The sequence below is a fragment of the Nerophis lumbriciformis genome, linkage group LG35 (genome assembly GCF_033978685.3).
Source record: "Nerophis lumbriciformis linkage group LG35, RoL_Nlum_v2.1, whole genome shotgun sequence".
Lineage (NCBI taxonomy): Eukaryota > Metazoa > Chordata > Actinopteri > Syngnathiformes > Syngnathidae > Nerophis > Nerophis lumbriciformis.
Window position 1 is genome coordinate 15,297,788 of NC_084582.2, and position 15,352 is coordinate 15,313,139.

Here is a 15,352-nt window from a genome sequence, read left to right on the forward strand (position 1 = left end):
TTATTTACTTCAAGTTATTACAGTATGGCTCTATATACATTATTTTTTTTATAAATTTTGGCCAAAGGGGGCTCATTTCACTTTCTTACACACACTTGTTATTACATATGTGAGCCAGAGGGGGAGCACTTTTAAAACCGACACACGGTCAATTTGAAAAATCCCTCCTTTTTTGGACCACCCTAATTTTGATAGATTTCCCCACCAGGGGTGCAAGTGAGACATTCTCTTTTAGATGCAATGGTTTTCCGTATTGGGACCATGATTTATGTCCTAACTTGTTCACCGGTCCTCATATGGACGGTACTTTTCCTTGTTGCTGTCTTAAGAAGGGTAGAAATGCAAGAACACACACACACACACACACACACATACACACACACACGTAGACACAAACACACAGGCAGATGTTTACCACTGCATGTTTGCGCCAATAGCCTTATTAGAGGCCTTCTAAAATATGCAAATAGCTGTATCCCATCTCAAACATCAATTGAAGGGTGTGATTGATTTGTTTGGATCAATTGCTTTTTTGCATAAGTAAAGGTGGCTTATCCCCTGTTTACCTCTTTATTTGTTGTTCCCTTCCTCCATCATCCATTGTTATGGACTAATTACCTGCAATGATTGCCTTCTGTTGTCATTCCGATGGCTTTCGCCTTATTTTTAATGGAAATAAGTTTAGGCCCTCTTTCTTGACTTGTTTTCTTCTCCAAACATCTATCACAGTGCTCTCCTTTCATCAAGTTGACCCTCTGACCTTGCTGACCCAACGCCCACTCCCCTTGCCTTTTGCGTCACTCTGTCACGTTGCCTGCCATCAATTCCCTTGTGTCCACCACAGTGTTTGCATTGTTATTGTTAATCCATTTTTTCTCAGTTTGCACTGACGAGATTGACCGGGAACACACACGGACACACGCACGCGCGCACACACACACACACAAACACACAAAGAGAGGCTTGCAAACACACTTGCATGCACACGCTGACAAGGCTAGCCTCTCTCCAGGGTGAAGTTAACGTCGAGGTGTGGATCAATCTCAGCTCTGGTTTCCATTACACAAAGCACTAAGCTGGAGCAGTTTGGGCAAGCAGGACGGGGGCCTCCTCATCTTCCAGCTATATCTCTATAGAGCCATGGTGGCACCTGTATTGATGAATGCACCTTGCATCGATGTGACTTTGGGCCTGATCTACTAAAGGGGGAGCTTTTACGCAAAACCAACTTTTCTTACTTATTGGTACTTGTTTTTGTGTATTTGGGATCTGCATAGTATTTGTAATAGAGAGCCTACTGACCAACTGCATCTCTGTCTGGACTGGAGCCTGCAGTGCCTCAGACTGGAAGTCTCTGCAGAGAGTAGTGAGGACGGCTGAAAAAATCATCAGGACTCCTCTTCCTCCTGTCCTGGAAATGGCAAAAAGCCGCCGCCTGACCAGGGCTCAGAAAATCTGTAGAGACTCCTCCCACCCCCACCAAGGACTCTTTTCACTGCTGGACTCTAGAAAGAGGTTCCGCAGCTTCCGTAGCAGAACTTCAAGGTTCTGTAACAGCTTCTTCCCTCAGGCCATCAGACTCTTGAACGCATCAAAATAATTCCCCCAATTCCCCCCCCCAAAATGGATTAACTCGCTGGAATATAAAGACAATATAACATACATCCATAAACGTGGATGCACATGAAAAAGTGCAATATATTTATCTGTACAGTAATCTATTTATTTATATCTGCACCTTATTGCTCTTTTATCCACCAGCTAATGCAACAAAATTCCGTTCTTAACTGTACTGTAAAGGTCAAATTTGAATGACAATAAAAAAGGAAGTCTAAGTCTAATCGAACCTTTGAGACATACATGGTACATTTTTACCAAAACAGCTTTGCGCAAGCCCGTTGTAGTCCGAGGCTGTCTTCAATAACTTCCTTCTTTTTCTCTATCATCTTGTTGTGGGGCAGACTGTCTTGTACATGCACATGCCTCCTCCGCTGTTGCCATTTCTAATACAAAGTAGCATCTCCCAGTAGACTCCATATGGAAGTGCTCAAAACTACAACATGGCTGACAGGGAGAAAACACAGTCAAAGTGGAGGCACAGTCTACCCCAGGGCAGCTGTGGCTATGAAAGTAGCTTACCACCACTAGGGGTGAATGAATGATGGGTTCTACATGTAAAGCGACTTTGGGTACTTAGAAAAGCGCTTTATAAATCCCAGTTATTATTATTATTATTATTATTATTATTATTAAATAAGACCGCGGACAAAACGGGGCTTCCTGAAGAAACGATCGGAAAGTGATTTGCAGATGGTCTGACCAAAGAACAACAATTACATGTTATGTAGACCAGGAGATCGCAAAAAGCCGCTGCCTGATCAGGGCTCAGAAAATCTGCAAAGACTCCTCCCCTCCCCACCAAGGACTGTTTTCGCTGCTGGACTCTAGAAAGAGGTTCCGCAGCCTCTGAAGCAGAACCTCCAAGTTCTGTAACAGCTTCTTCCCTCAAGCCGTAAGACTCTTGAACGCATCATAATTAAATGATCCCCTCAACTCCCCCCAAAATGGATTAACTTGCTGGAATAAAAAAGACAATATAACATACATCCATAAACGTGGACGCATGTGAAAAAGTGCAATATATTTATCTGTACAGTAATCTATTTATTTATTTATATATATTTATATATTTTATATATATATATATTTATATATTATTTATATATATTTATTTATTTATATATGCACCTTATTGCTTTTTTATCCTGCACTACCATGAGCTTATGTAACGAAATTTCGTTCTTATCTGTGCTGTAAAGTTCAAATTTGAATGACAATAAAAAGGAAGTCTAAGTCTTAAGAAAGTGTTTTAAATGTATACAAAAAAAAATCCTAATATGACCCCTTTAAAACAGGTACGAACACAAAGTGCTATCAAGATCGTGCGCAGATGATGGCATCTCTTAAGTGAGCAAAAAAATGAGTTTGAGTTTGAGTTTATTTCGAACATGCAAGCATACAACATGATGCATCACAATTTCCAGTTTCTCTTTTCAACACGTTCGAAAAGGAGTAGGAAGAAGCCGAGCTTATTTAATCGTAACCCTTTTCTTTTACATAACTGTTGCTAAAAATGTTGTTCACTTCCTGTTCTCAATGTATTCACAATATACTCCATAAGTAATCACAATCAAAATAATAAATAAATAATACTGGGTGAAGTAAATTACATTTCATATAGTGAGATGAGTAAGATTATCTTGAAAATGAATGGATGGATGAAATAAATTCAGTATGTTTATCATGGTTCTTCTTCTTTGTGCTTTGTAAACACTTTAAGTTTGAAGTGCAATCCATTTAGCCTGTCTATCTTCATGAATATGCAGAACAAATGCTGATCACCAGAACGCCTACGATACTGGGAGGAAAAAAAGAAATGCAAATATAATTATTTAGCACACACAGTATGATTTATCAATACTAAAACCGTTCTGCGGCCGCTGTTTTGCGTTTTATATTAGGTGCATCTAGAATGGACGCGCAAACTGGCAATTGCGCAGAAATGGCTGTGAGAATGGTATGACTGTAAACATATATGGACTGTCAAAAATGACTTAAGGGGCTGATTAAAACAAACTAAATTGACACGTTTTGGTGTCTGCTGGCATATTTTTAATGACATCGTTTTTTTTTTCATTTCTATGAAAAACAATTCTTGCAGTATGCATTTTTCTGAACGGAACATTCCAACGCACGCTCTCAGTTAGTGCAGCATCTGACATGAGCGCACTAAAAAGTGAGTTTCGTTGACTATCTGCTAAAAATGCCCATAAAAAGTGGTACATGATGTTCTGCTGCATCTTTGAAAACATAGTCAAATGCCACAGGTAGGAGCATTATAACATAAGCGTGCAGTAAAACAGTGTCTCCATGGTAAAACGCTGCGTAGTACATGCAACAACCTCACTTTAAAAGGGCGGTCTGCACCAGTTATTAATTGCAAACGCAGTCTTAGTAAACCACACGCGAGACGCCTAGTACACGGAATTGTATAGTTTACACTTAGCGTTCAGCGCATGGTATTTGGATAATTGTAGAGCAGACCCTTTTTTTCTTAACTGATAATCACTTTTAATTCCCTTTCCGACAGTGTTGTGTGTCTTAATACATTATCCTCACAAGAACCCGAAGCAGCAACAATTATATTTTTTGGTTTATTTGTTGTTGTTGGTTTTTTTTACATATCAAGAAAAATGCCCTTTTATGCAAAACAACTGGTTCTCAGAAGGATATTTGCATAGCCACAAAGAAAAATCTCAATCCAAGCAAATGCCAGTTTCCTTCAATAAACTGGCATGAGACATGTAATGCGTACAATGTTTAAAAATGTCTCCTTTTCGACGAAAAATAAAAGGGGAAAAGTGATTATCAAAACTAAATCTGAAATATGTTGCCTTTTTTGTCAAGATCTTGCTGCATTGTGTTCTGTTCTCCGTAGGAGAAGAAAAGTAAGTGCAATGAAAGAAGTGACAAACCATGGTCACGCATTGTAACCTCTCCGTTGCTTGTGAATGGCAAAGGAAGATGAATGGATGAAGTGTGGGGAAGACTATTCTTTTCCCACTCCTGCAGGGGAGATTGGGGTTGGTTGTCACATTTAGAGGGTACTGCCTTCTTACGTTGTCGTATGGAAATTTACGGAATCGGGATTAAGACGAGCTCACCTACATAATCTTCTGTAGAGTAGGACAACTGAAATTGATCTGAATAGACTTCTCATGTTGTTTTAATGTGAAATTGTAAATATTCAGATTCTTGGTATTAATCTTGTAGACTTTTACACAAATAATGTATAACAGAACCATTGAGTTTATGAAGGGAATGCTATAATTTAGCAATTAGATAGCTAACTAGTTTGACATTGTTGTTAGCCTGGTTTAAAAAAAAATAATTATTTGGGGTTGTTATTTGACATATTCATATATGTGTGCTGTCAAATAAGATTGATCCAATTCACCCCACTTTTAAATTTGGATTACCATAATCATGAATAATCACAGGTTATTACTCGCTTGCATAACATAAATTAACTTTAAAAAGACTAAAATATTTGGACAATGATTACAAATGCAATTTTATTGTCAGAAAGTAGGGATGTCCGATAATGTCTTTTTGCCGATATCCGATATTCCGATATTGTCCAACTCTTTAATTACCTATACCGATATCAACCGATACCGATATCAACCGATATATACAGTCGTGGAATTAACACATTATTATGCCTAATTTGGACAACCAGGTATGGTGAAGATAAGGTACTTTAAAAAAAAATTAATGACATAAAATAAGATGAATAAATTAAAAACATTTTCTTGAATAAAAAAGAAAGTAAAACAATATAAAAACAGTTACTAGTAATTAATGAAAATTGGTCAAATTAACTGTTAAAGGTTAGTACTATTAGTGGACCAGCAGCACGCACAATCATGTGTGCTTACGGACTGTATCCCTTGCAGACTGTATTGATATATATTGATATATAATGTAGGAACCAGAATATTCATAACAGAAAGAAACAACCCTTTTGTGTGAATGAGTGTAAATAGGGGAGGAAGGTTTTTTGGGTTGGTTCACTAATTGTAAGTGTATCTTGTGTTTTTTATGTTGATTTAATTTAAAAAATAAATAAATAAATAAATTTAAAAAAATAAAAACGATACCAATATTAAAAAAAACGATACCGATAATTTCCGATAATACATTTTAACGCATTTATAAAGGCCGATATTATCGGACATCTCTATCAGAAAGTCATCCAGGATTTTTTTTTTACTTGAATGCATGTCATTTATTTGCTCAAAACATGGCAACAGTTGTATCTAAAGAGTCGTCAGAGTTCCCTCATTCATCTCTGCACTGCATTGACCTGATCACTGACTATAAAGCTACTTGCACCCCCTTTCAGATAACCATCCTAGATTATTATTTAGCATGTCATTGAGCATGTACAGCACACAAATTGTGTAATTAATCTGCATATATAGATGATTAATGCAATATTTTTTGTGATTAATCACATTTCTTGCTCATTTTGTGTTAACATGCATTAAGTTATGCTTGTCTCAACTTTGTCAATGCAATTAAACTTTCAAATTAGGTCTTGCCTGAATAATAATATAATAAATATGAATAAAAAATAGATTTGCACTTAAATAATTACTTATTTTAAAATATTTTTTTCCATTAAGATTAGAGTGGGACAACGTGGCGTAGTTGAGAGAGTTCCTGGTTCGATCCCCAGCTTCTACCAACGTCTGTTGTGTCCTTGAGCAAGACACTTCACCCTTGCTCCTGATGGGTCGTGGTTAGCACCTTGCATGGCAGCTCCCGCCATGTGTGTGTGTGTGTGTGTGTGTGTGTGTGTGTGTGTGTGTGTGTGTGTGTGTGTGTGTGTGTGTGTGTGTGTGTGTGTGTGTGTGAATGAGGAAATAGTGTCAAAGCGCTTTGAGTACCTTGAAGGTAGAATAGCGCTATACAAGTATAACCCATTTACCATTTACAACCGTCTCTGTGATTGGCCCAATATATCCGAGTGTCTTGCTAGTTCATTACCTCTTTGTTACAATAAGTTGGAAAATGAGAGGGATGCAAATTTCAAGTCAACACTTTTAAGCTTCAATTTAATGTAGAAATAACTATTAAAAATGTTTCGACGATGAGCAATTCACAGTGGAGTAAAAAGTGACAACCATCCCTACTCTTCTACATGTAGGATCAGGATGGTGCAGATCAACGTATTACAGAGAAAAGTGTATTTGGAACGCTATAAAACGAATAATTTTGATTGTATGGTCAGGAGAAAACAAATGATTATCGTCACGGTCTCTGTTTGACTGTTTAATTAGTGCCGATAATAACCCGAGTTCTTCAGTGGATTGACTGAACTCGGTGGCCTCGTTCTCTCTGTGTTGTTGATTGATGGAGCTACAAATATGGCAGACATAATTATTCTACATTTTGAGCTGTCTCCAAATAGAATTTATTAGATTTGTCTTTGTCCTTGATTTTCAAACCTTTGGAGAGTAGAGTGATTTCTTTCCATCCCTCTTGTGTCTCTCTGGTGTATGGGGCAGCCTGATTGTGTCCGATTGTCCCATGGCTCCTCCTATTTAAAGAGTGTTAACTTTCTTGTGTGTTACACATGTAGGGGATGGTTGTAGAATGGATGTTGGCCCCTACAATAATCCAATCCCATCGTTCCATTCCGGCAAGACCATGAACCAAGAAATAGCTCATGACTCCTTTGATAAATTAAAAGTTGAAGCCATAAGTCACCAAGATCTAATTAAAAACGTTTTAGATTGTTGTAGAATGAGCATGGGTCTCACCTCATTTATTCTACATTTATTTTCTAGTATTATCATTTATGTAATTGGGAGTGTGTTCTGAGAAGCAGTCCATCAGTTATTAAGATACAGCAGATCTTGTTAGTATACAATATTGCTATTCAATTAGCGGCCCGGGGGCCAAGTCAGGCCTGGGGATGACATCATACCAACCAGGGCCGACACTCTATGCAATTGTTTAGTGGGGTGGGGGCACATAATTATGGCGACCGGTCACTACACGAGCTGATCATCACCGTGGTAGTCGTGTTCTGTTTGCTTGTTCTACTTTGACGGACTGACTATGGATGAAATCAGTAACGTGCAGTCACTAGAAGCAGGTGAGGTGGGGCCTCACCTACCATCATGGAAAGAAAAAAAATGTAAAAAGAAAAACAAATATTAAATTGTTATATGTATCCAGTGATTATACAATAAAGTTATTTTCCATTTAACTTCACCAGTTTTAGATTATTTTTATTCAAAATCGCTGAATTTTCACATTTGCCGTTCAAATACTGAGAAGAGACGGTGCGGTGATCAGCAGCCAGTTGAGGCACGTCACTCAGTTGTGCCTCACCATGGATTGCGGACTCGGCTAACTGCTGGCCTGCTGTGCAGTGAGACTGTATTGCTATATGAATTATATTATACATTTCCATAGTTTAGTTAGCTGAGGTATATAATGTACAGTGTATTTTGTCAACAACTGTATGTGTGTAACGTATTTATTGTGCTGAGCGATCATAAAACGGCTGCAAAAGACGCACTGGCTGAGGCTCCAGTAGTCCCGCCTCCTGCACCCCCGCCGTAGAATGTGCACCCTCTGACGGGAGTGTTATATCAACTAAAGCCCACACTTAAACTTTCCACGTGCAAGATTGAATCTATTTAAAAAAGTTATTTCATAAGAAGCCAAAAAGTGCAAAAACAATAATGTTCGTGTTGGAGGAGTTGTGAATGACTGCACGGCCACAACATTAGGTACACCTGCAGACTGCAGGTGTACCTAATTCACAACTCCTCCAACACGAACATTATTGTTTTTGCACTTTTTGGCTTCTTATTTAATAACTTTTGTAACCTATTTTTATGGGCTTTCCTCTTTGTGATGTTAAGTTCCTGTTATGCGCTGTTATACAGTATATGCCTTGAGCTCTTATTTTGAAGGCGCTAAGAGCGGAAGTGATGACACAGTGGAGCGGAGGTTTTTGAAAGAAGGTAAATAAAGTGGTCCTCGTGTAAACTGGAGCCTCCGTGTTTGTTATTTTGTAGTTTCATACAGTATAGGCGACATTTATAAACCCTCGGTTACACTTTTTTAAATAGATTCAATCTTGCACGTGGAAAGTTGAAGTGAGGGCTTTAGTTCATACAACACTCCCGTCAGGGGGTTCATTAATCCAGCACAACAGCGGCGCATGAACTTTATTTATAAGTAAAGGTAAGACCATAATAACGTTTTTTTATTAAATGTGCTTTTTTGTGTGCTACAGTTTGTATGTGTAAAGTTAAAGTTAGGTTAAAGTACCAATGATTGTCACACACACACTAGGTGTGGTGAAATTTGTCCTCTGCATTCGACCCATCCCCTTGTTCACCCCCTGGGAGGTGAGGGGAGCAGTGGGCAGCAGCGGTGCCGCGCCCGGTAATAATTTTTGGTGATTTAACCTCCAATTCCAACCCTTGATGCTGAGTGCCAAGCAGGGAAGAATGCTGGTATGAGCTTTTAAACATAACCCGTTAACTGCTGCCAATCAAATGGTGAATAAGATACTCTTTAGGGTTCATATGTTTGTAAATCTGACTGTGATGAAGTCAGTGCCTCACCAGCCATCAACCTCACCGCACGTCACTGGTTTACTATGTTTTTTTCTAAACTTCTACTCAGTGGTGAGTCGACATGTCCTTTTTAATTGTTTTAGTTTGGTGTAGCAACATCGCAACCGCATCCATTCAAAAGCCCATATATATAATCGCTAATTTAGCATCACTTTAAACGCCTTCATTGTGACAGACATTTCTAAAATGACCATACTATTCAAGTTTATATTGCAGTCAAACCATTTCCCTAAATATATCATGTATAATGTCTAAAAAATATTTGTTTTTCGTATAGTTCGTACCTATTTATTGTGTTTTGTTTATTTTTTCTGTTAATGCCGAAGTGGTATAGCATTTCTGAATAGGCTTCTCCGCTTCTGAATTGGTTTCATGGCGGTTAGAAATGTTTATTTTCCCCCTAGGACTTATTTTTTTGCATTTTCATTTAAACTTTGGACATTATGGAATAAAAACACATGGCTATTAAATATATTGGATTTCATTGAATTGTAGTTAATAATGGATTATTGTTCTTAATTAATAACTAAATCATAGGGGATTTTTTTAAATAGTAAATCCAAATCTTTACATAACTTATAAAATGTTAATTATACATTATTTCTTAATAACTAATTATAAACATACGCCAACTGCATTTTTGTTGGTTTTGTCTCCTATGCACACATTCAAAATCCCATATCCAAATCTACTTCTGGTCGCCAAGTGTAATACAGTAAACATTTGTTTATTGCTGTAATCACTGAAATCGAAAACATGAAATTGATAAACTGGTCTCTCAACACAATTGACAAGATATCCTCAACGAGAAGCTCAGGTTCGAGGTAACCTGCCTGTCCTGATAAAATATTTGCTGCTGGATACATGATGGACTCGTGGAAGAAACGGAGGGTTGTCTGTCTGGCGATTATTTCCGTCAAAGACATTGAAGATGTCTATCTATTTGGAACTGTGTTAAAAGGTCATCTGCTGACTGGATTGAATGTTGCTTTGGTCTAACGACAAATATGGAAGACAATGGCAGCCGTTCAAGGAGTCCAGAGGCTGCCCGTTGGGATTGATGGGTGGGTCACATCCAGTGAGACTATTGCAGCAACAGACGCTCTGCAATCTCTTTCTTTCTCCCTTCTTCACTTCTTCTTGGGATGTATTTGACTCTGTTGGGTGATGACCTAAAACGCCTACATAGCAACCAGCTGTGTTATTGCAATATCACTCACAAGGCCGTAGCGACTTCCAGGCTAACGGACACACACGGACCTATGGACTACCACTATAAAGATACGCACACCTACGCCCCGCTCATCCTCTGTCTTTGATGGACAATGGAGCAGAGCTCCTGGTGGCTGCAGCTTCGGGCTGCAAGGACAAGCCACCTCTGTTGCAAGTCTCGAGTTTTTGGATGTGTAACATCGGCTCATATGTGCTTATGTTGCTTGAGGTTTTTTTTTCTGGAATCCAAATGAGACACAATTTTGCAGAGAATGCTGATTGTCAAAATAAGAATAATAGTAAGGGGAGAAGTCCGCCACTCTGCCCTCCTTAGTTTTCTAGCTTTCATACCGTATGCGTTCCCAAAAGATAAAACAGTACATTGTTCAAAACATCCAGTTAGGCTGATTGTTATTCATTAGTTCACACAGTTTGTTAGTTTTAGTCTCAAAGATGTCTCACTGTAAATTGTTTTCATTTGAGCTCACAAGTGAGAACTATTTTTTTTCCACACTCAAACACATTGTGTTATTGATTTTGCAAAGATCTTCTGTTATTTTGCAAAACATGTCTGGATTTCACTGCTCGCGTGCTTCTTTACCTACTCAGTGGCCTAGTGGTTAGAGTGTCTGCCCTGAGAACGGTAGGTTGTGAGTTCCAACCCCGGCCGAGTCATACCAAAGACTATAAAAATGGGACCCATTACCTCCCTGCTTGGTACTCAGCATCAAGGGTTGGAATTGGGGGTTAAATCACCAAAAATGATTCCCGGGTGCGGCCACCGCTGCTGCCCACTGCTCCCCTCATCTCCCAGGGGGTGATCAAGGGTGAAGGGTCAAATGCAGAGAATAATTTCGCCACACCTAGTGTGTGTGTGACAATCATTGGTACTTTAACTTTAACTTTAACTTTAAAACAGGCCCCACCACATCATGTTTTCACTGTGTGTCATTACCATCTGTTTTGTCTAACGTTCACCCTCCGTCCTTTCTCTGCCTCCGTCTTCCAGGTCGCCCACTGCCTCCAACCTCTTCCTCCTCCTTGCTCCCTCCGTCCCTTCCGTCCTCCTCGTCCGCCCCACACCACCCATCCCCCGGCCCTTCTCCACCCATCAGGGAGTGTCAGGTGCCCCTCCTGGAGAAAAATTCAACCCATTCTCACCTGGAGACCCACCCGGAAGACTCATATTTGCTGCGGGCTCAGACGTCTTCCACGGGTAAGAAAACGACCCACTCATCCTTCCTTTCATTCATTTTATTAATACAGTACATCCATATCCATCATACTGTAGTCCTGCATTATTTCATTCTATGTCCATTGGCATTGCATTCATTTGGTGCCCTGTATTTTGTAGTTTTTAAAGGATGATAATTAAAGTACAAATATCAGCCACTGATAGTATTGAACGTTTTTTTGTGAAAATGTATGTGATCGCCATTGCCGATCACAAACGCCAATCCCCTCTGGCTGATCCTATATCTATTTTTAGCCAATAATAGGCCCATTTCCACCGCAGGAACTTTTACAGGAACTTTCTCATTTACCCGGGAAAATAAAGTTCCCCCTATGTTTCCACCAAAAATGACCAAGGTATATTAGTTCTTCAGGAATCTTTCGAAATTCTTGCCAGTTAGATGTGTCTTTAGGAAGTTTCCCGGAATCTTCTTGGGGGTCGGCTGTGCTGCAGAATGCTGATTGGTTGAACACAGTTTGGGGCATTCCTAAAACGTTTCTTTCAAACACAAGACCGCCATTGCGGAGTATGCAAGGACGACTTGTTTATGTCTTTGTTCTTTTGTATATCTATTAAAACAAACTTGACAATAAAGAGAATAAAGAATGAAAGAAACTTTGGACTTGCAGTAACTTTTGTGGGGCATGTGTGCTGAAGACTGTTGATCAGTGGAACCATACTTGCCAACCCTGACAGATTTTCCGGGAGACTCACGAAATTCAGCGCCTCTCCCGAAAACCTCCCGGGACAAATTTTCTCCCGAAAATCTCCCGAAATTCAGGCGAACCTGAGTGACGTGTCGACAGCCTGTTTTCACGTCTGCTTTCCCACAATATAAACAGCATGCCTGCCCAATCACGTTATAACTGTAGAATGATCGAGGGCGAGTTCTTGGTTTCTTATGTGGGTTTATTGTTAGGCAGTTTCATTAACGTCCTCCCAGTGCGGCAACAACACACAACAACAGCAGTCACATTTCGTCTACCGTAAAGCAGTTTGTCTGCCGTAAACAGCAATGTTGTGACACTCTTAAACAGGACAATACTGCCATCTACTGTACATGCATATGTGACAATAATAATAACTGGGATTTATATAGCGCTTTTCTAAGTACCCAAAGTCGCTTTACATGTAGAACCCATCATTCATTCACACCTGGTGGTGGTAAGCTACTTTCATAGCCACAGCTGCCCTGGGGTAGACTGACGGAAGCGTGGCTGCAATTTGCGCCAACGGCCCCTCATCATTCAGTTCACCGGTGTGAGTGGCACCGGGGGCAAAAGGTGAAGTGTCCCGCCCAAGGACACAACGGCAGCAATTTTTTTTTTTTTTGATGGTTAGAGGCGGGGAGCGAACCTGCAACCCTCAGGTTTCTGGCACGGTTGCTCTACCCACTACGCCATGCCGCCCCACAATAACATCTAGGGCTTTTAGAGAGTGCAGTGCACAACTGCGCACACAACAAGGAGACGAAGCAGAATGCATCATCAGAGAGGGTGTTCAGCATGGTTAGAAAAATAGTGACAGAGAATAGAACAAGGATGGACAAGTCAACCCTTAACTCAACAATGAGTAGATGAGTGTTATGTGTGTGTATATGTGTAAATAAATGAACACTGAAATTCAAGTATTTCTCTTATTGATATGTATATATATACATATATATATATATATATATATATATATATATATATATATACATATATGTATATACATATGTATATACATATATATATATATATATATATATATATATATATATACATATATGTATATATATATATATATATATATATATATATATATATATATATATATATATATATATATATATATATATATATATATATGTATGTGTGGGAAAAAAATCACAAGACTACTATGAAATAGTCTTGTGATTTTCTTCCCACACATACATATATTGCGCTCTACTACGGTATCGAGCACTATTTTTTGGATAACCTTATTAAGACATATATATATATATATATATATATATATATATATATATATATATATATATATATGTATATGTATGTATATATAATAAAATAAATATATATAACTCTTCTGAAGGAATCAATAAAGTACTATCTATCTATCTATATGAAATACTTGACTTGGTGAATTCTAGCTGTAAATATCCTCCTCCCCTCTTAACCACGCCCCCAACCACGCCCCCGCCCCACCTCCGACCACCCCCCCACTTCCCGAAATCGGAGGTCTCAAGGTTGGCAAGTATGAGTGGAACTATCTTGCAGTGTTTTTTTATTCACCCATAGTCTTTTAACTATACGCAGTTTAATGTTGTTTAGTATTTTTTATAAACTTCATATCGGTACGCGAAGCTGCGAGAAGTGGACAGCGTCTTTTAAACATGTTTACAGAGGAGTATGAAGCCGGACTCAAAGTAACGACCTCAGCTGCTTACTACTCTGACTTTGTTGGATAATTGTGAAATTAAGGAGGCAGTACACCAATGGAACAAAGGTAAATGACATGAAATATTAATTATTTACTTTATTACATGTTGTAAAAGTAGTCAGTGTCACTCGGTTTGTGTAGTTATTAACCTCAACTCAAGTGAACAGAATGCTAATGCTAACAAGCTATTGTGTTTGTGTTGTCGGCGTGAGACAAACACTTACATTTAATATTTATATATTGTTATTAACAGCTGAAGTGGACCAAAAGGAATAGCCTGACCCTATAAATGTATCATTTTACTGAGAGGACAACTTTCCAACTGTTTGTACATTGAGGACAAAAGCCTGACTTTTTATGAACAATTTGGTAAACTCTACTTTTTAAATCATATCGTTTTGTATATTATTGCTTTGTATTTCACTTACTTACTTTTTATCAAACGGTCTGTGACCTAATATTGTCCGTTTATTTACATGGTGTCAGTGTAGAAATATACTAAAACTCTCCTCCATACGTCATCAGCCTGACTTGTATAAACTACCCTCAACTGCGAAATGCGGTGGAAACACAAACCACATGTCACTCTAGGACAAGGTTAAACATGTTACACACTGAAAGCTACCCGCTATACTACAAACCCTGTTTCCATATGAGTTGGGAAATTGTGTTAGATGTAAATATAAACGGAATACAATGATTTGCAAATCATTTTCAACCCATATTCAGTTGAATATGCTACCAAGACTACATATTTGATGTTCAAACTGATAAACATTTTTTTTTTACAAATAATCATTAACTTTAGAATTTGATGCCAGCAACACGTGACAAAGAAGTTGGGAAAGGTGGCAATAAATACTGATAAAGTTGAGGAATGCTCATCAAACACTTATTTGGAACATCCCACAGGTGAACAGGCAAATTGGGAACAGGTGGGTGCCATGATTGGGTATAAAAGTAGATTCCATGAAATGCTCAGTCATTCACAAACAAGGATGGGGTGAGGGTCACCACTTTGTCAATTAATGCGTGAGCAAATTGTTGAACAGTTTAAGAAAAAACTTTCTCAACCAGCTATTGCAAGGAATTTAGGGATTTCACCATCTACGGTCCGTAATATCATCAAAGGGTTCAGAGAATCTGGAGAAATCACTGCACGTAAGCAGCTAAGCCCATGACCTTCGATCCCTCAGGCTGTACTGCATCAACAAGCGACATCAGTGTGTAAAGGATATCACCACAGGGGCTC

The 15,352-nt window shown here is 38.7% G+C and overlaps 1 protein-coding gene across 5 annotated transcripts in view; it reads left to right on the forward strand.

Annotated features, from left to right (window-relative positions):
* Positions 1 to 15,352, forward strand: part of tenm2a (teneurin transmembrane protein 2a) — a 737,482-nt gene that overhangs the window by 495,200 nt on the left and 226,930 nt on the right. For all 5 annotated transcript variants that reach the window (XM_061928107.2, XM_061928109.2, XM_061928108.2 and 2 more), the window contains one exon: positions 11,452 to 11,658. In XM_061928107.2, the coding sequence (XP_061784091.2) occupies positions 11,452 to 11,658 (207 nt within the window). The remainder of the gene's footprint in view (positions 1 to 11,451; positions 11,659 to 15,352) is intronic.